The following is a 23,523-nucleotide window of genomic DNA, read 5'->3' as shown; positions in this document are numbered from 1 at the left end:
GGCCAGCAGCAGAAGCAAACATCCAGGAAGTGTGGATCAGCTGATCTCATTATAGGAGATACTCATCAGTGAAACTCTGATAATGACGTTGCTAAAAGGGTTAATAGAGGAGCCATGTTGTGATGACTTCCTGAAGGAAGAGTGTTGGAAAGAGCAGGAGATCTTAAAGAGGCAGAGACACAATTTCAAGAAAAAGTCACATTTATTTTAAGTCACATTAGATATCTACTTACAGCGTCTTCATAGCAACTTGAGGTAACATGGTTGCTTGATTGTGCTATAAAATGGCAAGAAAATACATTACACTGCCCCTTTAATGTTTGTAACTTAAAAAACTGAGTGGATTGAATTGTTGCCTTTTTTTTTCAAAGTTGTGTCAAAAACAATAGAAGCATTTTTTAGAGTGCACACTCATCATTGTTCTACAGGCAGGGGTCATAGGAGACAGACTGAATATAGGTCAGATGAGGAACAAAATCCCCCCTGGCACCAGCCATCTCTCTCTCTCTCTCTCTTTTCTCTGTCTTTTTCTCTCGTTCGGATATTTTCCTTCCATTCCCATCGTTTCGCCGCTTGGAAGGGAAATTGGGGATCCATGACTCCTCAACAGCTGCAGCAAACTGGACCGCGTGGAAACCTCCCCCAGACTCTCAGCTTCGGCTCGCGGCTCCGCCAAGACATCCCCGCTGCTGATTGGCCAGCTCTCTGATGCCTCTGCTGCATTGCTGCAGTGTGGGCCAGCCTGAGAGGCAGCAAGTGTGTCAGTGTGTCAGCGCACACCGCCAGGCAGAGGGCGAAAGGACCCGAGGCCGGTCTCCATAGCAACAGGCCCTGTGCACAAAAAGATAGCGACCCCCTTCCCTGCATCTCAGTTCCCTCCTCTGTCCCCTGAAGCAGCTGTGGGTGTCTCCTGTGGCCATTGTGTGTGTGTGTGAGGCATGTTGTCGTCATAAATCAGAACAAATTTCATCACACCAGCCAAAATATGTGAGAGAGATGCTCAGTCAGAGAGCTCTCTCCATGTGGGTCTGATTTTTATTTATTTGTTTCTCCAACAACAGAGGAGAGATTCCCAGAGAATGCTGAGGTGTGGCCCCAGCGCACACACACACACACACACACACACACACACACACACACACACACACACACACACACACACACACACACACACACACACACACACACACGAATGCAAGACGCTCTTTGAACATTTCTGCTCCTGCCTCTGATTTGCTTACATGTCACCCTGGTGATTCAAATCCTCGGGTTCAGTTAGCGGTAAAGTTGCGTGTCCTCCAATGCAAAAGAAGCTGAGTCATGATTTCCATCCACTCACGTCTCACGGTCGAGACTCTTTCATTTACCTCCTGCAGAAAGACGCTTTGACTTCAGAGCCACAAAGCAAACCCAGGCTCATTCGTCTGGAAAGACTGTAAAGGCAGATGAAGATCTGAGTCAATTCCTCAGAGATAATCTGACAGATTATACTTTTTTTTTTTTTTGTCCTGGGAAACCAAAATATTGCACACAAAACAGAGTCGAATGATCCTGAAGTCACCTTTGCAACACGGCCTTTGGTCATTTCATGTTTGTGTTCAAGTTGAAGCCAAGTGTTCACTGCAAAAACACAAAGTATTACCAAATACTGTTAGTCTATAGTTTCTATTGAAGGAATAACATGAAACTGACTTACAAGTAACTTTTCAGCAAGATAAGCACTTGTTTAAAGTCAATAATTATTTAATATCGATTTGTATTTTTTTAATGATTATTGTTTGAAATATTTTTTCACTCATAACACCAGAAGCCTGTCTTAGAAGTTGTAAAAGACTTGAGAAGGTCCACTTCACAGGAGAACAGTCAGGCCTAAAAATGCAGCTCAGTCTACAAGGAAATTGCTTTAGTCAGATGATGTGTGGAAATGGCCTAGTCAAAGCCCAGACTTTGACCCGAAAGGGCCTCCGAGGCAAATGTCGAACATTCCCGACGCAGCAGAGGCTCTGCTTTCAGCATGAATTGTTGGAAGTGTTACTATATCAGATCCGTCTGGATCTGTTCAACCGAAAGAAATGAAAGAAAATCCAGAGGCGTGGACCCCAAGTCGCTCTTTTTCTCTCTCTGTCTTCTTCGGGCTTTTAAATCTTTACAAACGGGCTTTCAGGATCCATGTTTCCCAATAACACGTCCGAGCATCTCAGGTGATTTCATTAGCGCGGCGCAGCGGGGAGGCGAAAATGCGCCCAGATTGAATTTGTCTGAAGACGTTTGTTTTCCTCGCGAGGATCGGATTCACCCAGAGACATCAACCTTCCCCACCAGCTTCCTTTTTTATTTTATCTTTTTACTGCCGCTTCCACACAGAGCGGATGATTGTTGTTATTTAAAAAAAATAAAAAAAATAAAAACTCAGTAATCGTGTCCTGTGGAACGAAGTGATGCTGCTTGTTGGACATGAACCGATATGTGTTTGGGCGGAAACAAATCTCCCATCGATTTGCATCGCGATGCCGCAGAGCACGTTTCTCCGTGTTGCTCCCATGTTATGCCTCACTTCGCCAAGACAACGGCGGCAACGAGGCCGCGCAGCATTTCTGTCCGCGCAGAGCGAGAGCGTGCCGCCGATGTTGACATGCGCCCCGGCACTTTGCGCGCCTCGGTATCTGTGTGTGTGTGTGTGTGTGTGTGTGTGTGTGTGTGTGTGTGTGTGTGTGTGTGTGTGCGTGTGTGTTTGAGATCGATGTTCATGCGGCCTGATCTGTTTGGCCTCTTTGTTTACGGAACCGGGCCCTTCCTGCCCTCTGATGTGCGCGCTCGGGGCCATGAATGGCGCTTTGTCCCGGGACGCACACCCACCCACCCGGTCCTCATGATTTGAATGCTGAGTCCGTCGGATTCAGGAGCGACTGATATAATTTCAGTGTCCAGTGGGAAGATGGCCGACTCCCTTCACGTGACTTCATCCAGACTGGAGAGTCTGCTTTTTTTTTTTTTTTTAAGCAAACTGTTAAGTTGATCCTTTTTTTAAAAAAACTTTAACTTGTCTATTAAAAGTGTAAAAGTTTTAACCAGGGCCAGCCCAAGGCATAAGCAAACTAAGCTGCTGCTCAGCGTACGCTTTGGGTACGTAAAGCTTGACATTTTTGTTTGCCAAAATAACCTGAAACCATTTCAAATGTATGTTATGTTAGTTCTCATCACAGAAACATATGATAACAGTCTCATAATTACAGTGTTGTGCCAACGAGGTTTCGCTCTACTTGCAGTAGGCGCCAGCTGCACCTGAACAATACACACGTTGTGCAGGACAATGCGAAAACTACGTGACAGGCATTGAATAAAATGCAAACAAATAAACGCACGCCGGCAACAACGCAGCCCAACAATGCCTGTATCAAGCAACGCATCAATGCGTATTCGAACAAAACGAACAGGCGACATGATTGAACGTTTCTGTGGCCCCCAGTCATCAATCCAAACTGCTCATATGGCAAATAGGAGCAATTAAAGAAAACATTTTTTTTCAGTTGCTATTAAATCATTTCTGCTGCTTGTGTCTGTGTCGGAGTCGACTAAGACCACAGCCACACTCCACACATTTGAAATCTACTCCTTTATCTAACACACTTTTTCCTTCCACTCAACTTTCTCTCAGCACTCTGAATAACCAGTATTTGTTTTGCTTTTGTTTTGGGGTTTTTTAGCAGTAGAATGTGATAAGACATTATAATATGAGTTGCACTTTTTTAGCTGAATTATTAAAATAAAATAATAATAATAATAATAATAATAATAATAATAATAATAATAATAATAATAATAATAATAATAATAATAATAATTCAATTTTAAATAATAGCTAATAATAATTTTTTTTACCGATATTTTAATTTGTTGAAATGTAACTGTACGTTAAATTTAAATATCTCGTGAGTCTGAATGTTTTCTGGCAGGGAGAAAATTCAAAGAAAAAAAAAAAAAGAACTGTAAACTATCCGACTTTGCTTCACAGTCCTCCCAAGGTCGCAGCTGTCCCGGTGGCACTTTTTCCTTCCACTCAACTTTCCAAAAAGTATCCTCAAACGCCACACTCTGTGGAGAGAAACCCAGGTCAGAACCTTGGACCGGTTCAGGCGTCGACATCATCACCAGAGGAATGAATCCTCAGCCTCCAGCTCTGCATCCACATTTTCTTTTCTTTTCTTTCTTGTGTAGATGTTTCGGGGTGGGCGTGGTTTGTGGCGAGGTTAAGGGAGGTGGGGGGGAAGCTACGTCACTGATGGTTATATAGGCTGCAGCTGTGGCGAAGGGCTCGCGCTGCTGAGACAAGCGGAGCACAGAGGACCGGCAGGCGCGCGCTCACACTCACGCTCTCCCCCAAACAAAGAAGCTGCACGCGAGGCGGCAGAGCATCCCACCCTTTCAGCCCACTTGCAGAAGCCTTCCCCCCCCCACGCCGGAACCTCAGCCCTGCTCATCCGTCCAAGACAAGAACCGGTCCGAACCGAAGGCCCCCCTCCCCCTCCACACACACGCGTCCCCACCCGGCCCCGACCATGACGACCAACGGCTCCGCTAACGGAACCAGCGACATGCTGCAGATCCAGTTCGGCCTCATCAACTGCGGGAACAAATACCTCACCGCGGAGACGTTCGGCTTCAAGATCAACGCGTCGGCCACCAGCATGAAGAAGAAGCAGATCTGGACCCTGGAGCAGAGCGGGGACGACTCCAGCGCCAACGTGTTCTTCCTCAAGTCGCATTTGGGCCGGTACATCGCCGCGGACAAGGACGGCAACGTCACCGGGGACAGCGAGGCCGCCGCTCCGGAGTGCCGCTTCGTCATCACCGCGCACGACGACGGCCGCTGGTCCCTGCAGTCCGAGCAGTACGGCCGGTACCTGGGCGGCACCGAGGACCGCATCATCTGCTTCGCGCAGACCGTGTCCGTGGCGGAGAAATGGAGCGTGCACATCGCCATGCACCCGCAGGTGAACATCTTCAGCGTGACGCGCAAGCGCTACGCGCACCTGAGCGACAAGGTGGACGAGATCGCCATCGACCGGGACGTGCCGTGGGGGGTGGACTCCATGATCACGCTGGTGTTCCGCGAGCAGCGGTACCACCTGCAGACCTCCGACAACCGCTTCCTGCGGAACGACGGGGCGCTGGTGGCCACCACGGACAAGACCACGGGCTACACGCTGGAGTTCCGCTCCGGGAAGGTGGCCTTCAGGGACTGCAGCGGCAAGTACCTGGCGCCCTCCGGGCCCTCCGGCACCATGAAGTCCGGCAAGAGCGCGCGGGTGGGCAAGGACGAGCTGTTTGTGTTGGAGCAGAGCCACCCGCAGGTCGTGCTCACCGCCGGGAACGAGAGGAACGTCTCCACCAGGCAAGGTGGGTGTGGTGGTCCATGCAGGCCCGGACCGGGTCTCCCGGGTCGGTGTGTGAGTGAGGGCGTGAGTGTGTTGGCAGAGGAAGTGTTAACGTGATGGAATGTGAGCCTGCATCCCCATCCTAGCTCCCCAACCCCCCCTGCTCCCATCCTTTGCTGCACATCCTAAATGATCCTTGCAGGACACCCCCCCCCCCCCACACACACACACACACACACACACACACACACACAGTGGCCTGTGTGTATTTACACCCCAAACAATGGTCTGTTTAGAGAACCCGACCTCTCATATGAGTCTTGGTGTGGCAACAAGCACAACAGATGCCAGTTGTGTTATTCATCCATTAAAGACCTTAAAATGTGTTTTGAAATGATCTGATCTGGTTTCACTCTGAAGATGAAGGTGCAGGAACAACATGGCGGACGAACCAGCTGCATCAAGTTGTTGCTGTGCTTCTGATTTTTCTTTTTTTCCCACAAGAATGATAGAACATTACAGATAAAATGTCAGCTGCCTTTGATAAAATTCAGCCGTAGAGCCAAACGTAGGGAGATCTGCCACAGGATTCTCTTGCCGAAAGCTGCTGGGTGATGAAATGGCAGGAGTTCCTGGTTTTCAGCATTTGGGCAGCCACTCATTGAAAGTTTGGCGCATCTCTCGAAAAAAAAAACAAAAAAAAAAAACTTGGCATGCAACTTTTATCCATAGGTTAATGAGCTAATCCAAGACCAGATCAGTTCTGGTCACAATCTACATGTTGAAGGTTGTGTTTTGAGAGCCAACATTGATTGGCAATTCTTAGTCCTTATGCGTTTGACTGACCAGTGATGGGAAAATCGGCTCATTTTGGTCATTTGATAGATTATCTGGTAATCGACAACAGAACCCATGTTTCGTATGGTACGTTTAGCGAGAACAAGGGCGAACACTCGCGCAATCTGGTTGTTTCCTCTGATTTGACGCTTGACTCAAACTTGGTAAACACCAATGTTTAAAGTACACGGAGCTGGTGGATGTATTGGCCTGAAAATGCTGGAGATTCTCAGATTACAGTGTTTGATCTGCGACTCACAGAAAACAACGGACTTGGAAAGTACTTGTAGCACTTAAGGTTAATGATGGATATCATTAATATCCTCAAATTAGACAACAATTGCCTCAACAGCCTGAAACGGACTGATGTTTATGGATCTGTTCTAGTGCAAGAAGAAACTGTTAACACTTAGGATGTTATGGTCCACGGAAAATACGGAAAAAGAAGAAAAAACACGTTTTTTAAATTTATTTAGACCTACTCGGGGCTAATTTGGTGCATCTGGCATCGACACTCCAGATAACTCTGTCAGATCTCCAGATCTTTAAATACTTTGGTTCTGCCTTGCTTTCAGATCAGATGAGGTTTTGTGTCTGGGCTGTTTCAGCTGTTTAACTTGGCTGAGATGCAAAATTGTTCCCCCCCCCCCTCTTGCTTCCTCTTTCCTTGCTTTTCCCCGCCACCCCCCATTTTGACATGCGTACCTCCTTTTTGAACATCTCTTCCATTGTGGCCTCCTCTCCTCCCCCAACTCCTCCCTGCTCCTTCACACCGGATGGTTGTCTCCATTTGGCATTGTCCCCCATCCCTCACGGGGTCGTGCTGATGCCATTTAGAAGCTCTGAAGTTGAATAACCATAACTATTGAGGTGCTCTAATGCATCAAAATCAGTAAAATGTAAGATTAGGGGCCTGAAATGTTCCATAAAGAATCGGTGGAGTAGAAAGGATACAGAGGAATTGCCTGAAAGCAGTTGCTTGTGACTGAATTGCACTGAGTGACAGGAATGTGTGACTGATCTCCAGATCTCAATATGGCGTTCAGTCGGAGGAGCTCACTAGGAATGCCGTGTGGTTTTAGTGGCTTTCCCCATTTTCTTTTTTTTTTTTTTTTCTTCCTTCCCCCTGAAACCGTGATCTGATGCATCACTTTTAATTTCCTGTTGCCAAGTCTCCATCACCCGAGGGAGTGGCTGTCTTTCTTTCTTCTTTGTTTACTTCCCCGGTATATTTATCAGCTTTTGTTTCCACCGGCAGCTACAGATCTTTCTGACATGGTTTGCTTTCTGGAGCACAAAATGGAGGCTGGCTGTCAGAAGAAAGGGTTGTACTCAAAGGTTCCCACTCTTGGATCTTCGGGGCTCTGTGGGTATACGCAGATTCTGTTTCGCAACAAATCTGACTCTGATTGCAGCATGTCAACCAAGACCCCATAATCTAAACCTCTCATCCTCTGACACGGCGTCTCCCTTGGCTACAGGGAGCACTGGTTCCACTTCAAACATCCCACAGCTCCCTGTTCCACTCAACCTAGAAGTTACATTATAGTACAAGGCTGTTGTACTCCCGCATTTCTAATGGTATAAATCGATTTGGTGGATTGAAATTAGCCGTGTAAGCTCATTGGTTAAGGTGGTTTGTTAAAAACAAAGATGGATGCCCTCAGGCGGAAACCTTTGGAGAACACACTTCCTCAAGATGTTTTTTTTTAAATAAAATCTTGTTTGATACAAGGATTGGTACCACTTCTGCCGATACTTTGCATAAAGACAATACTTTTTACAAGGTTGGGGAATCCACTTAACAGTTACTCTTTGATTGATGTTCAAAGTGTCTAAATCATTATTTTGACATATTTTGGCTCATTGTCTTGAGAAAAAGCCTTTTTTATTTTCCAAACATCCCAGGTCTTCCATCGTACTTCACAATGGGAATGAGTTGCTTTTCCAAATTTGTAACGTTGGGACAGAGACGGGTTTTGCATTTGGTAACCATGAAGACTCTGTGCCAGGATGTTCAAAACACGCTACCTACAGTATTTTAATGCTTCATATAAGGAGGAAGCTTCTATTAGCATTGGTGTTTTTAGTCTGTTTAGAACCTTTGACTTAAAAATGTGAATTTTTACTGAGACACTTCGTAGGCTCCTAAGTGCCACAGTTGAAAACCATGAAGAAAAATATTTATACACCCTGTAAAGAGGCTGGTTGCAATAGCGACCTTAAAAAAAAAAAAGGAGAATATGACCGTTGGTGTGTAGTTTGCAGCATATTGAAGGTATATTCTTAAAACTCTGACTCTCCAATAGCAGCCAATGTCATTGCTGTCTTATTGATGTTTGTTTCAGCAACTTTTTAGACAGCTACTGGCTACTTTTGATGTCTGGTTTTAAAAGATTTAGTTGTCTTATGGAGTGAAGAAAAAAATCTCAGCTGTCTGTCGGTCGCCCGAAGCCTTCCCCCTCGCGGGTAATTAACAGTCAACCTGTGTAGATTATTATTATTTTTTTTTCTGTTTTTTGCTTATTGCAGAAGGGGACCAGAGTCCTTACAGAAACTCTGTACTTTCCCCTCTGACAACTGGACGGCTGGGATGAGGATTAAATGCCGAGTGGAATTAAACTGGCTCCAGATGTTCAGCAAACGCGCCGCAGCTCGGAGTCGAACTCTGCAGCGGCTGTTTGGCTGGCAGAGCTGAGCCAAGATGGCGGTCGGACTCCACTGGCTTTCATTAGCGGTGGGAGGTTTTAGACATGAGGCCAGCTCAAGTGGGTCAATCCAAAATCTGTCTCTGTCCAGTCAAGAGTACGGATTTTGCTTTCACTAAGCTTTACATGAGTGGAGACGGAAAATCTTCCCAAAATGTCCTTCCATTAGTTGGTTTAGCTTCCCCCTGCCGGAAATGATCACTATAAGTGGGATTAAAATGTTTATTCCGATATTTACAGCAACTTGATCTGTTCACAGAATTGTCTTGTGCAACTAAATTGTGAAATAGTCCATTTTAATTTAGATCATTTTCCCCTCCTTTTAGCTTGATTACAAAAAGTGATTATCTAATTCTTCCCCCCATATTTAATCAAAACCAGCATAATGGTTCAGATTTGAAGACACCTAATCGATACTTGATAGACTTATAAAGCTAAACAAATTCAGGACCTGTTTTTTTCCCCTTCAAAACATGAGTTGTGTCAAGGATTTGTTTCTGATTAGCAGGCATTTAGTCATTTCACTTGTAGAATAACTTTCTCACAATATGCAAACTTGATACGTACTTAGAAATTTTTTTGGATTTTAATCTCCAGATTCATTCTGGATTACTGAAACGGAGCAACGTTGCTGTACTACTTTCCAGCCTTCCCGTTTTCTGAAGTCTTGATCTCTCTCGCTTTTTGCCAGCCCATAGGAGATTTGCCTTTGCATATCTTAGAAAATGATTCTTTTTAAAATGGCTTTTTACATCAGTGGTTTCTTTAATTTTTACATTTTTATTGCCAACCGGTTAGTATCTCAGGATTGATCAGGCTAATGCTAGCTAGTTTTAGTCCTCCCCCACCCCCAAACATGGCTACGTTGTGTGGAAAAATGTAGCCAATATGACAAGTCTGCTACACACTCAACCCAATTATCACAGTTTTTCAGTCTGATGCTATAAATGTAGCAAGAAAGTTCATGTTCATTTCCCAGATGCATTGGCTGGAGAGTCACAATGTGTCACTGACAGGAACTTATAATTTTCTCCTTTTTTAATTAGACAAATGTTATGCAGGCGTTACAGCAGTCCCATTGTTTATCGTCCAATTTGAGCTCATGGCTTTCAAAGCTGCCAATAAACAGACTCTATGCTGTTGCCCGTTTCCGGTTCATAACATCCACTTTTCTCATCAGCGGTCGCAAATTCCCAGAGAGACAGTTTAACGACCCTCATGTGGTCCGGGCCACAATTATCAGTCAGTTAGCCTGGAGCTTAGAGGCTCTTAAAGCGACTCCGTTCTGCTTCTTACTCTTGCTACCAGAGGCCTAGATGGATGAAAGCCCATCACATCCGGCCGGCTGCTGGTGCGACCACCGACTGTTCTTTTGTAAATATGGGTTATATTTATTTTGATTATGCATTTGGTGTGAATGGGTTACAGTAAAATGCCCCCTGGGGCATTTGGTCTTGTGGCACCAAGTTTTTTTTGTTTTTTTATTCTGTTTTCCAGCCGTCTCATGTGACTAACCACCAGTTGAACTGTGAAACTGATTTGAAATGGTTTGTAATGAAGAAAAAGAGGCCGTGAAATAAAGCCAAAAAATACTGACAACATCGAGCAGCTTAAAGAAAACCTTGAGTGAGAAAATGTAGCTTTTCTGCGATTGTGAACCGTCTTGTTTGTGATAATGGGTGAGGTTTTTTGACAAGTCGACATCAGGTTCTCTCGCTACAACTTTGCCTGCGAGTAAAACCATAAATTTACAATCATTTACAAGTTAACCAGTTGCTTTTCTTTTTCTTTTTTTATCGTAACTGTTGCAGTGATACTTTTATAAATGTCACTTCCACAGTTTACAGAAAAGGTAAACTGCTACATTACTGTATGGTGACACATCTTGAAGTATTTGTTGCATTTCTGACACCCAGCATTGATAGGGATTTGGGACTAAAATCACCCATTAACAGCTGAAATAGCACAACTATTTGAGACTCCTCCTCCTAAAAGGAAACAAAAAAAAGAGACTAAAGTTTGCTATTTTTGTAGTTCAAACACCAAAATATACCTTGTTATGCATTAATAAACACAGCAGAAACAGTTTCTACTCCTCTAGAGAAGCTTCATCCGTTTACGGCCTCCTGGACTAACCGCTTAATGCTAGCTAATAGCATGCTATGTAGCAATTAGCCTAGCTTCCGAATATGATTCTACAAAAAAAAAGCAACTAGTTTGGAGTTGGCGTCCACATTCACTGTGATTAATTTATAAATTGAATGAACAGCAAGAGAACACCAATGCTAATAGAAGCTTCCTCCTTATATGAAGCATTAAAATACTGTAGGTAGCGTGTTTTGAACATCCTGGCACAGAGTCTTCATGGTTAAATGCAAAAATGTCTCTGTCCCAACGTTACAAATTTGGAAAAGCAACTCATTCCCATTGTGAAGTACGATGGAAGACCTGGGATGTTTGAAAAATAAAAAAGGCTTTTTCTCAAGACAATGAGCCAAAATATGTCAAAATAATGATTTAGACACTTTGAACATCAATCAAAGAGTAACTGTTAAGTGGATTCTCCAACCTTGTAAAAAGTATTGTCTTTATGCAAAGTATCGGCAGAAGTGGTACCATTCCTTGTATCAAACAAGATTTTATTTAAAAAAAAAAACATCTTGAGGAAGTGTGTTCTCCAAGCCTGAGGGCATCCATCTTTGTTTTTAACAAACCACCTTAACCAATGAGCTTACACGGCTAATTTCAATCCACCAAATCGATTTATACCATTAGAAATGCGGGAGTACAACAGCTTTGTACTATAATGGCTTTTAATTTGGGTTTTATTCAAGGCATCTTTTAGCTTTTCCTCTCCATTTTATGGCGAAATAAACAAGCTAATGGTAGCTAGCATATCAACTGCCTTGAAGGAGATGCTGTATTAAATTTGGTAACTGAGGCTTTAAAGTGGTACAGTTAAAAATAAACTACAGCCAAAATAAAAGTAGCTCTGCAAATAAACTGCTCCATGCGGTGCTTGTGCAGGTTAAAGGCCGCAGACCGATGCTGTCGCTTCTGGCCCCGACTCAACCCTGACACCCTTTCTGCATCCTTCGCCTCCCGCTGACAGGAAATGAGACACGAGTCGCACATATTCGACCTTGTCTGCCCCTGCGATAATCCCCGCCGGCAGGGTGAGGGGCGATGATTTGTGTCCGCGGCCAGAGGAACCGACACGCTTGCGCTCTCCCTGCAAAGCGAGCGGGTGTGCGATGATGTGTTTATGGAGACTCCGTGTGTTTTTAACGTCGGGCTCTCCGGGTCCGTTTCGGAGCACGCCAAGCCATCTTGGCTGCATCAACCACAGAGGAGCCTCACATCCTCCTCCTCCTCCCTCCCTTTATTATAGGTTGGACTTGCGCTGGGCTCCAGGGTGTCAGCCTGCACAGGGTGTGTCTCCAATCCAAACTTGGACACACACATCAGTTCGTGCAAACGCCCTCGTGCGAGACGCAGTCACATCCCGGCCGCCATTGTTGTGGGCCCTTTCTGAGAGCTCTTGTTGGCTCCTCGCTCTGTCTGTCCTGGTCAGAATAAAGGCTGCTGATCCGGCTGAGTGTTTGTGCTCCAGCTGGTCGCCTCCTCGAACAATAGAAGGGACACACACACACACACACACACACACACAGGCGCACAATGGACCTTGATGCAATCGCGTGCGTTCACAGCAGGCCTCTCGTGGAAGCGAGGACGAGGCCAAGATGGAGGAGTTGTTTGGGCCTGTTCGCTCGTGGTCGAGGATCCCACTTTTGGTTAAGAAGGATGTTGAGTGTGTGGCTGATCCTCCCCTCGTTTATCTGTGTGAGCGTCACAAACTGATCAGCAGAGCTAAATCTGTTCGAGCTGCAGGCCTCTGCTCCGTTTCGTCTCCACTAGGCTCATCTGCCCTCTAAAAACATCTCTGTTCGGTCCTCCAGGGGTAACATTTGGAAACGGTTTCAGTTCAAACACTGAGCTGTAACGGCCTCCCCTGCGTGTTTCCACTGAAATGAGCTTTCGCTGAAAATATCCAGGCAAATAGGAAACGAGACCATAAAGGACATATTCAAATCATATGTTGGTTCAGTTTTAAAGGATGACCGCCGCATGCAAACACCCTCGTTTGGAATTTTGTGTTTGATTTCCCTCCAGGTCATTGATGAGTTATCAGAATATCAAGCCTTTTCACGTATCTAGTAAAAATCTTTCGATCTTTAAACCTGGACTCTTTATTAGTCCAGATTCTGGTTGGGCTTGATGATGTTATAGAAACATTTAAAAGCTTCTCAGACAGTAGATATAAAGTAGTGACTGCGAGTTTATTCTATGCGTTTATTAAATTCACATGCACTAGTTGTGTGTGAATGTGAGGCAGCAGATGTGTCGTTTCTACAGTAACCAACGGGAGCCGTTTCTGCTCGAGGTCGCTGACCGATCGGCCAACGCGGCGAGGCTTTCGCCATCCTCTGGCAGATGAACTCGGATTTCGTTTTCTCATGTGCTCCTCTTCTTCCTCCTCCTCCTCCCCGCCATATGGTTTCCATTACGATCCCTCCGTTCTCTTCCCCAGTCGTCTGTGTTTGCGTTTTGTGCTGCAGTCGTGCACGAGTGTGTCCCAGCGCGTTTTCTGCAGAAACTCAATCCAACGTTTTGTAAGCTTGTGAGGTTTCAGATTTGGGTGCAAAGGGGGGGGCAGAAAAAAGCAAAGGAATGCGTGGAATAACACCTTCCCCGCTTCAATACGTTCACCGACATGAGCAGAGTCGAAAACCAAGATGGAGGGACGATGTTGGAGCCGGGGGGCTGGGAGGGAGTGCGTCATGTGTGAACAGAGATGGAGGGTGAAACCATGACTCCATTCGTCTTTTCTCAAACAGGTCTTTCTTTTCTCGGCACACGTTTACTCAGCGCCCAATCACGGCCCATGAGGCCTCTGGCTATACGTCCAGCCACGCCGTGACCTCAGCCTGGACAATGGGCCGCATTGTCCGCTATGAAGTATCTGTGTGTGTTCATCCGGCGGCTGAGTCATATTTGTCCACCACTTTGCTGCTGTTGAAAGCCGGAGCGAGGATGGCGCAACGTTTGATGGCGTCTCTTGTCCTGGGCCGACTCTCTAAAGTGGTCCAAGCGAGTCGCCGGCCAAGCTAAAGCGTTTGGACTTGTTTTCTGGACTCTGAGATATTTCTGGAGGAATTTCCCACTCGTGGGCTTCAGTTCATAGTGGCGACTTCAGATGGTGACGCAAAGTTAAAAGTTTTTCTTTTCTTTTCTGGAAACTACAAACTCAAATATTCTGTTTGAGAGTTTGTGATAAAAGCGACACTGGAGAAATCTTTCTTCTAGACGGATCGTTTATCTTGATAAAAGTATTCATGTTTAGGTCAATTCCAATTAATGATGCTGAACAAAAAAACTCAAGACTGATAGCATTACCAGGAGTTGTTTTCACTATTTTCTCCCCTTTGTTCCTCCAGACTGTCAATAAATATCTGTAAATTTGTGAAGTTATCCAAAAACAGAAGGGATTTTTTTGTTTTGTTTTGATGGGTTTTTATTATCATTAATAAACATTAACCAATTCAGATTGACGGCCATAAGGAGATCTTGTGGCGCATTGAATCATTTTGATGAAATAAAATATCGATCCAGTTGAACATGTCGACGCGCTTCAGCCAAGCGATCTTTAACCTCCAGAATCAAGTTGGGCTCTTATTTTGAAGTAACTAACAAAGCAGTTCTTGATGCAAGACTCTTTAACTTTAAACAGCATTGCAAAGACTTGAATGAGACATGAACAGTTAGGAGAAATTATGACATTTTGCGTCAGAGTTGGCTCTGGTTGCTGAAGTTGCCGTCTGCCCTGAATCTTTCTGTTGCCACTAAACGGTGCAACTTTTGGTGGTTTGGGGAATTTCATTTGTAGTTACAAATCAAAGTGACGGATCAAATGTTACAAAAGCTGAAAGTGCATCTCGCCATGTCTGCAATAGATTTGGTTACCATTTGTTTTAATTTAGAATAAAAGTAAACTGAAAGTTCCTTCTTTTTTTTTTTTTTTCCCCGATGGTCATCAAATCCCCAACCAGAAGTGACATTTTCAGTAAAACCTTGTTGTTGAGAAGGAAATGATACATTTAATGTCTTTCCAGTTGCCTTGGTGTCACGTCCTCATCGAAGCGTCTATTAGAGTTCACTGTGGCGCGTTGTAGTTCCTGATTGTTACCAGGAAGTAACTTTGTACATGGATTTTATCAGTTTCTGGGTGAGTTGAGGCGGTGATGATACTTTGGGTTTTTCATTACAGTTTAGTTTTTCGTCCAATTTGCTTAATTTTAATTATTTTTTTAGAGAGCGTTTGCTAGTTTCTGTCAGCTACGAGTTTAAATCTTGTTTGGTTTTTATTCATGCTATTTTGGTGTTTTATTTTTTTCTCCATACTTTGGATCATTTTTAGGTTCAGAAGTCAAAAAGGTCCAAGTATTGATTATGCATCCATTGATTGGGTCATGAACACTCAACAGAAGTTGCAATTAAAGAAAAAAAAGTATTCAGTTATTATTGAATAACCCACTGACTCTGGTGTTTTCTGCCAACGTCTGCCGTCACTATTTGGCAGCCGGCAAATCAGCTGATTTCACATCGGATCGATTCGTAAACATGAAAAACGAAGGGCGTCGCGTCTACCTTCGGTACGTTTCAGTTTTAGAAACGCACCACATAGTTACAGCATTAAAATAGGGAATTGTAACAATCATGGTCACCAGAAGCCTTTTTCTTTTTGCCGACATGGCGTTAAAGTTGCCCCTCTGTGTGGAGCGGTCACCTCGTTACGGTGCGACCTCTGACTGCTGCTCGCCGTCCATCCCGACTGCTGACCCTTTGAAGCCCGTCGAGGTCTGACAGATGTGGCCATGTGTGCAGCTGTGTGAAATCCCTCTAATCTCGGCCGTCTGATGTTGCTCATTTAGTCCCTCTGATCCTGACCACAGGATGTGTGTGTGAGTGTGTGTGTCACCGGTCAGCCCAGCTGCCCGCCCACCTCATGATGGATTTGGTAACCGACTCCCCTCACCAACCTCCTCCGTTCTGTCTGCTCCTTCTCTACCCCTCTAGGGATGGACCTGTCTGCCAATCAGGACGAGGAAAGCGACCAGGAGGTGTTCCAGGTGGAGATCTGCCGTGAGAACAGAAAGTGTGCGTTCCGGACCGCCGCTGGGAAGTACTGGACCCTCACCGCCAACGGAGGCCTGCAGTGCACCGCCTCCAGCAAGTAAGAGTCCATCAGCAGAGCCGCACCTGTCCCCCGTCTGTCTGGGACAGGAAATCTGTCCGGGCGCAGTGTTTGGTGTAACAGGAGCTCTGGGTTCCTACGGGGGGAGGGGAACAATGAGTGGGAGGTTAAGAGTGGGTGACCTCCAGTCCTGGCAGTGGCATGTTGTGGAAGATACTATGTGTGTGTGTGGGGTGGGGAGTGTTTTCTTTTGTGTGTAGTAGTTCTTTCCGAGCAGGGAGCTGGCTGTTGACCTCTGACCCCGCCCTCCCCCCCATCCAGTTTTCCAGAAACGAGTCCCAGTTGAGGCTCCTGACCCAGGATTAAAGATTCTTCACCCCGAGTTACAGAAAGTGGACCGGTGTCCAAGGCGTGAACGTCAATCACAGGTTATTGGAAGCCAGTTTAGCTCAAACGCTTCGGCGGGTTTATGGGAGGCAGAGATTGCTCTCAGACGGCAGCGATATCTGGATTGCCCCCCGTTACAAATGAAACGTTACTCGAAGCCAGGAGACGGGACGGGGGTGGAGGGGTCACGGCTCCGAGTCCTCTGCAGGAACTTCCCCACATTCCTGCAACGAATTCCTGAGATTTGGCTCAACTGAGTCCTCAGACCACAGGAATCTGATCTCTCACCAGATGTGGACAAACAACGCCGAACGCTATTATTTTTTACTTATTTAATTGCATTCTCTAAAATGTAGCAACACTGGTTATATATATGTTTCTGTCTCTTAATGTCTCCAAATTAAGAAACGACTCAACTGATCCAATTAGCATGTGATGGCAGCGAACTTGTGCGTCGCGCTGCAGCAGTAGATCAGCTGCTGTAGCTGCAGTCGTTCAATCCGACATTCGGCGACGCCACAGGCCGTTTTCACACATAAAAAGAACAGCAAATTAGTTTGGCTTAAATGTAGCTGTTCTCGCTTTACTTCAGAGGTAAATTAATCGGCACAGAATCCCAGCCGCTGGACGTCCAGCGTGACGTCCAGGACGCCCACGGTGCCCGAGACCAGAAGGTTCTCGCGCCTCCGTGGAGATGCGGAGTTTATTTTCCCCGACGTCACCTTCTCAATGACATTGAGGTACAAGCAAATATTGTGCTTTCTAACGGCTCCAACTTCTTTTTAATCAACTTTAACAGATCGCTCGGTCGTAGCCTGGAGCCAGTTCAGTCGAGGACAAACTCCTGCGTGTTTTAGAGAAACCCTGAACTCGGCTCCTTGTTTTCGTTCGTGCGAGGGTGTCGACAGTGAGTGATCTGTTTTTTTTTGTTTGTTTTTTTTTTTTTTCCTTTTTCTTAATTTATCGCTCCTGGAAGTCATCCATGTTTGCCAGAGACAGACGAGAGCCGACCGTCGGGGCGCCGCAAACGACGGCGTGGCGCGACTCATCCGCTCCCGACGCGCGCGCTGAACCCTTCTGTCTGTCCTTCCGCAGGTCCACTAACTGCTACTTCGACATCGAGTGGCGTGGGAAGCGGCTGACTCTCCGCGCAGCCAACGGGAAGTACGTGGCGGCCAAGAAAAACGGCCAGCTCGCCGCCACCATGGACTCTGCAGGTCGGTGTCGATCTGCTGACAGGAAGGACTGGGCGACTGATTCACAGCCTGGCGCTGAGACGATGACGGGTTCAGAGGAGGAGGAATGAAATCATGTCTGGATGCTCCAGTTGTTTTGGTTCTTAAAGGGTTTAGCATCTCTCAGTAAACATCGCTGCATTTCCGGAGCTCCAGTGTCCCATTTCTCTGTCTTTAATTATGGATATTAGAAACGGCAACTTTGCCGCTTCGTTTTCTTCATCTAGATTTTCCTTTTGCTTTGCACAGGCAGGGTGACGCCCACTTGTCAAAGTTCCACTTTAAGGTCAAGATCTGGTTCAGAAAAACCACAGAAATGCTAAAAATGTTTTCATCTTCTGTTTCCCCCCCAACCCGTGTTGAACAAACAGGATTATTTGCAGCTATTTTTTAGCAGATTCCAGTTTCCATGTGGCACCTGTAGGAGTTGATTCTATTTATTTTACAGGTAGACATCACATAATCCATAAATATAAACACTGAAATATAGTTTAAAGAGGAGAAATTAAATTGGCTGAATGCATTTGAGAGAGATCTTTCTTTTTTTAAACATTCTTACTCAAACGTGCTTTTCCTCAAGAGTCCAAATAAAACATTATGATGCAGCATTTAATTTTTCGAATTAATGGGGAATTGTTGATTAGAAGTGGAGACATCACACTTTTGCAGTAAAGCAGAAATTTGGCTACTTTACATGGTCTTTAGCTTCTCATATTGGCGACTAGCATGGCTAGCGTTATTAAAAACGGCATCAGTGTAGTTCCTGGAGACTCTACATCATTACCTTTACTCTCAGATTTACCTAACGGTGCCAGTATTTCCATATCCAGCACAGCTGAGGGTAAACTCTCAAATAAAAAGTCAAGTTTGACGTTTTGCTCTCTCTCGCTCTGTCACAGCCTGAATAAGCTGCAGGCAAAAGTCGACATAAGGTTTGAAGATGGCCTCCTTTTCAAATGTTTAATTTCTTTGCGTTCAGAAAACGGTTGACTTTGAGTTGAAGTCGGTCGGCAGCGACATTCACTCCAAAAAGTTTAGCTGTTGTTGCCATGATGGAAAAAGGAAAAAGATTGTTTTTTTTAAAGTTTCTGACTGACCGGTTACCAATTGGGTTTGATGAAGCTAGAAGTTGGTCTATGTGAAATTTTCAGCTAAAAGTTTCCCAATTTGCCAGAAGCTTTTGGCAACCTTCAAACCTTAAACTGGTCCGAATGGACCGAACAAAGTTTTCTCACTAGTTTTCTAAAATGGCAGCTTGTTTCACGATCTGGTTGGGGGACGGCTGCTCTGCTCCAAACAGCTGCTCCTTAACACAAAAAATCCCCATCAAAACCCGGCACTTAATTGTCGGGGATTTCAGTCTTTGCAACCGCTTTTCCTGCTTCAAACCACGCAGATCTGAAAAGTCTCAAATTACGGACATCATGTCCCAGCATTTGCCGATCAGCACCAACATCCTCCTAATGTTGGTGCTGAAGCAGAAGCAAAGTAGGCAGATCTGTTTTTGTGTAGTCGGGACATCTTTCTGAGTTGTACCAGAGCAGGAACTCTGCTGCTGACCGTCTCTGTGTCTCCTGTCCTCTGTCTTCAGGAGAGTCCGAGGAGTTCATCATGAAGCTGATCAACCGTCCCATCATCGTCCTGCGCGGCGAGCACGGCTTCATCGGCTGCAGGAAGGTGACCGGCACGCTGGACTCCAACCGCTCCTCCTACGACTACTTCACCCTGGAGTTCAGAGACGGCGCCTACAGCCTGCAGGGTGGGCGCGGCCGTCCGGGCCAGATCCGCAAATCCCGCCGTGACGTCGCCCTTTTAACTCGCCTTCTTCTCCGTCTTTCGTCCTGCAGATTCCACCGGAAAGTACTGGATGGTGGGGAACGAGCAGGCGGTCGTCAGCAGCAGCGACGCGCCCGTCGACTTCCTGTTCGAGTTCTGCGACTACAACAAGCTGGCCGTCCGCCACGCCGGCGACGGGAAGTACCTCCGCGGCGACCACGCCGGCGTGCTGAAGGCCAACGCCGACGACCTGGAAACCGCCACGCTCTGGGAGTACTGAGGGGAACCAGACCCCCACCTGACCCGTCCACCACCTAAACACCTGCCTGTCCACTCCCCCTCTCACCCTCATATTAAACCCCGCCCCCTTTTTGACTATATGTTGACAAACTGCACAGAGAGATCAGCAAGGATAGAAGGAAGGAGCCAATCCTCTCTCCCTCCCTTCCTCCCTTTCCTTCCTTCCTCTGTTCTTTATCTTTTGTTTTTTTTTTTTTTTTTTTTTTGCCAGCTCTGCCCTCCGGTGCCAACCTGTATACTTCCCCTGCTTCGATCCGTCTTTGTCGCGCCACTTCTCGCCCCCTCCGCGTTCCTGCCAGTGGCGTCTGAACCGGACTGAAGGGTCCAGGTTCAGTGGCTGTAATCTAACTAGAGTGGATCTGATGATGGAGACGATGTAACTCGACGGGACAAAGCCCCGCCCACCTCCCTGCAGGCCCCTCCCCCCAGGCCCTTCCCCCCTGCCCTCGCTCCTTTCACTTCATCTCAAGTGTATGATGTTTAGATGTAAGACCGTGTTGCTCTCTAGCTGTATTGTCGTCGGTCGGTGACGAGGCTGAAGTCTGAGATCTTAGCAGGTCGTAGGAAGAAACCTAAATAATCCTCCGGAAGCTGTAGTCGGGGAAACGGTATGAAGGGTTAAAAGCCGGCGCAGATCAACACACGTTTCCGTACGTTTGCTGCACTCTTGCACAGTTGGATTCATTTCTTGCTCCAAGTCCAAGGCACAGGCATTATCATGGCTAAAAGTGTACAGCGGATAGGTGTAGTAAATGTAGTGAAACCATCAATAGATGCTTAGAAAGCTGCTTATTTTACTATTGTTATTCTTCTTATTATTATTATTTTTCTCGATTTTCCTCGACCAAACAAACACCTGAGCCTTTACGCAGACCAAACTTTTGATGCCGGGTAGACGAACCTCGCGTCAAGCTGTTCAAAACTGGAAACTGGTGCTTCACGTTTGACATCTCGGCTCCACACCGGAGAACATTTTCACCCGAAATCCGTTTCGCTCTTTTTTTTTTTAAATTATTTATTCTCTCTTTTTTCGCGTCTTGGTTTGAAACTGGACGTTTCATCTCGTAGTTCAGTCCCACAGAATCTCAATCTGCTGATTTATTTTAAAACTGTATTTTTTTTAAACCCGCTCAGACGACCAATCACTGCAATCCGACGAATCGATGCGTGGTCGCATCCGGCCCAATGTTTTTCTGATGTTCTGACTGTTTTCATAAAAGGTTCTGGGGAAACAAAAAGAAGAAGACGTTCCTCTCTGGGAAACTTTTGGCAAACTGGATGTTGGGAGGGTAAACGTGTGGTAATGACTGTGCCTTACTCTTTGAGTTTTGATTTTTGGCAGTAGGATAATTAATTAATAAAAACAAAAAGTAAAAAAAAAAAAAAAAAGAAAAGATGAAAGTCCACACATTTTGCTTTGTAAAACTGGAACTTCCTTTTGTATTATTTTGTACAATTTTTTCTGGGATATTGTGGAGTAATCTCTCTTGTGCCATTGGTTCACCTGAAATCCAGCAACCAATAAAAACTGGAATTTGGAACGCAACGTGACTTTTTCTTGTTCTTGTCTCGATGTTCAGTCCGTTCTGATCCACACCAATGCTGTTGATGTTGTGCATCCTCGGCCTGCGTGCGAACACGTTACGGCATAAAATCTAACGCCGCACATCCCGTTGCCATGGTGACGCACAGTGGAGGCAGCATCATGCTGTGGGAATGTTTTTCTTCCTTGGGGTGGAGAGAAAAGCAAAATAAAACTTAAAAAACCCTGGTGAGTACTTGAGACTGGGGAATGAATTACATTAGGGGGTCGTTGACCTTTAACCCCGAGAGCCACTTTTGCCTTTGAGCCAGAAAAAAATGCAATGAGACTGAAACTAAATATAGTTTCAGTCAGTTTTTATGAAAGCAAATTGCTTGAAAGTTGTGTCCACACTGTAAAAACACAAAATATTAAAGTATTTTTGGTCTAATTTTGGTTTTTGCTCCATTACTGCACATGTTCTGGCGTACTTGAAATAAAACCATCTTACACATAACTTTTTGGCAAAAAATACAAGCTTGTTTGTAGTTAATAATTCCTTAATATTAATAAAATGGCAGATGGAAACCATTACCTCTACTTGATTCATGCACTTTATGTTGCTCTGTTTATTGGTCAGAAATCCTAGTGTGGAAACTAAACCAACTTGCGTTTTTCCCACTAAATGTCTCTGAATGAAAGGAGAAAACCCGGCTGTCTTTTAATTTAATCTTAAATGTTCAAACCAGATTAAGTTTCCAGCTGCGAAAACGACAGAAAATCTTTTTTTTTTAAACCTCCAAAACATCCTGAACATTTTATTTTTGATTTGTCCCACACATTTCCTCCCTATCAGAAACACAGACTGAAGCAGAAATCTGACAAATTATTGGTGAGCGATGCCACAACACAAAAATACCAGTGTTTGCGAGAGCTCCACTAAAATGTCTGGGATCTCAACATTTAACCCGCAAACCTGCCAAAGTTTGACCTTCTCACCGCTGGTGTGATCCCAGTTCCAGGCCTGCTGCTAAATTGGGTTCTGTAAGTTATTTTTATTTATTTATTTTTTTTTTCCTGATTCAATGCCTTTATTTTTAAAACTTTTGAACACACTTTATGGCCACGATGTAGCTCCATACTGGCCTCCCTCCAGGTTCTGACCACAGTGTCTCCATGTGTTGTCCCACTGCACACTTTTATTTCTTTTTTCTTGTCTCCTGAATAGAGCCTTTGTGTTGAAACATTTATTCTGGAGCAGAGAGTGCGCGCGCGCGTGTGTGTGTGTGTGTGTGTGTGTGTGTGTGTGTGTGTGTGTGTGTGTGTGTGTGTGTGTGTGTGTGTGTGTAAAGTCGTGATGGAGCCTCCAGAGTTTTTCTCCCAGAGGACCGACAATAAACACGCTCCTCCTCTAATCTCACATCATTTTTTTATTTATTTATTTTATTTATTTCTTATTTTTTTTCCAGCTCCCAGGATGAGTCACTGAAAATATGACCCGTTTCCCAGGAATGCCTGCGGCTAAAACGCCGACCAGCTCAGACCAGGAAGGCTGGAGGCAGGATGGCCGCCATCTCCAGTGTTGCCATGGAGACGGCAGCCTCGAGCTGCAGGCTCGTATGACGAAGAAGAAGAAGAAGAAGAAGAAGAAGAAGAGGAGGAGAGGAGAGGAGAGGAGAGGAGCGTGGCTCCGTTTCTCCGTTTGCCTCTTGGTTGCAAAAAAAATAATTTATACTGCACAAAAATTAATGCGTTTCGTTGGATTCTAACGTGGAAAAAATAAGCACAAAGCGGCAGACAGGGGAATGATATTTGAAACATTTTTTTGATTTTTCTTTTTATTACCAGATGTGAGAACTGAGAAGTGCGGCGTGTCGGTGAGTGCCAGTCGATGACGCGCAGTCTGATCCCAGTGCAAACCCAGCTGCTCTGGGCGCTCATTAAATTTACATCCCCTCATTTAAAGATGCACACAAACAACAACAGACTGGGGATCACCAGCAGACACCAGCAGTCTCAGAGGAGGAAGCTTTCACACACACCCCCACACCCACACCCACACCCACACCCACACCCACACACACACACACACACTCATACATTCATCTACACAAGAGGAGTCCCAGAT

General features: G+C 45.4%; 1 protein-coding gene across 1 annotated transcript; it reads left to right on the top strand.

Moving 5' to 3' along the window:
- Positions 1 to 4,300: 4,300 nt before the first annotated feature.
- Positions 4,301 to 21,419, top strand: fscn1a (fascin actin-bundling protein 1a). Its single transcript, XM_055035115.1, has 5 exons — positions 4,301 to 5,397; positions 16,058 to 16,214; positions 17,658 to 17,779; positions 19,389 to 19,556; positions 19,645 to 21,419. Exons 1-5 carry the CDS (start codon positions 4,557 to 4,559, stop codon positions 19,851 to 19,853), a joined length of 1,497 nt encoding a protein of 498 aa, XP_054891090.1. The 5' UTR covers positions 4,301 to 4,556; the 3' UTR covers positions 19,854 to 21,419.
- Positions 21,420 to 23,523: the final 2,104 nt, after the last annotated feature.

The sequence above is a fragment of the Poeciliopsis prolifica genome, unplaced genomic scaffold, assembly GCF_027474105.1.
Source record: "Poeciliopsis prolifica strain line A6 unplaced genomic scaffold, Auburn_PproV2 SCAFFOLD010, whole genome shotgun sequence".
Classification (NCBI taxonomy): Eukaryota; Metazoa; Chordata; class Actinopteri; order Cyprinodontiformes; family Poeciliidae; genus Poeciliopsis; species Poeciliopsis prolifica.
Note: the sequence above shows the minus strand (reverse complement) of the source record. Positions and strands in the feature narration are given on the sequence as shown.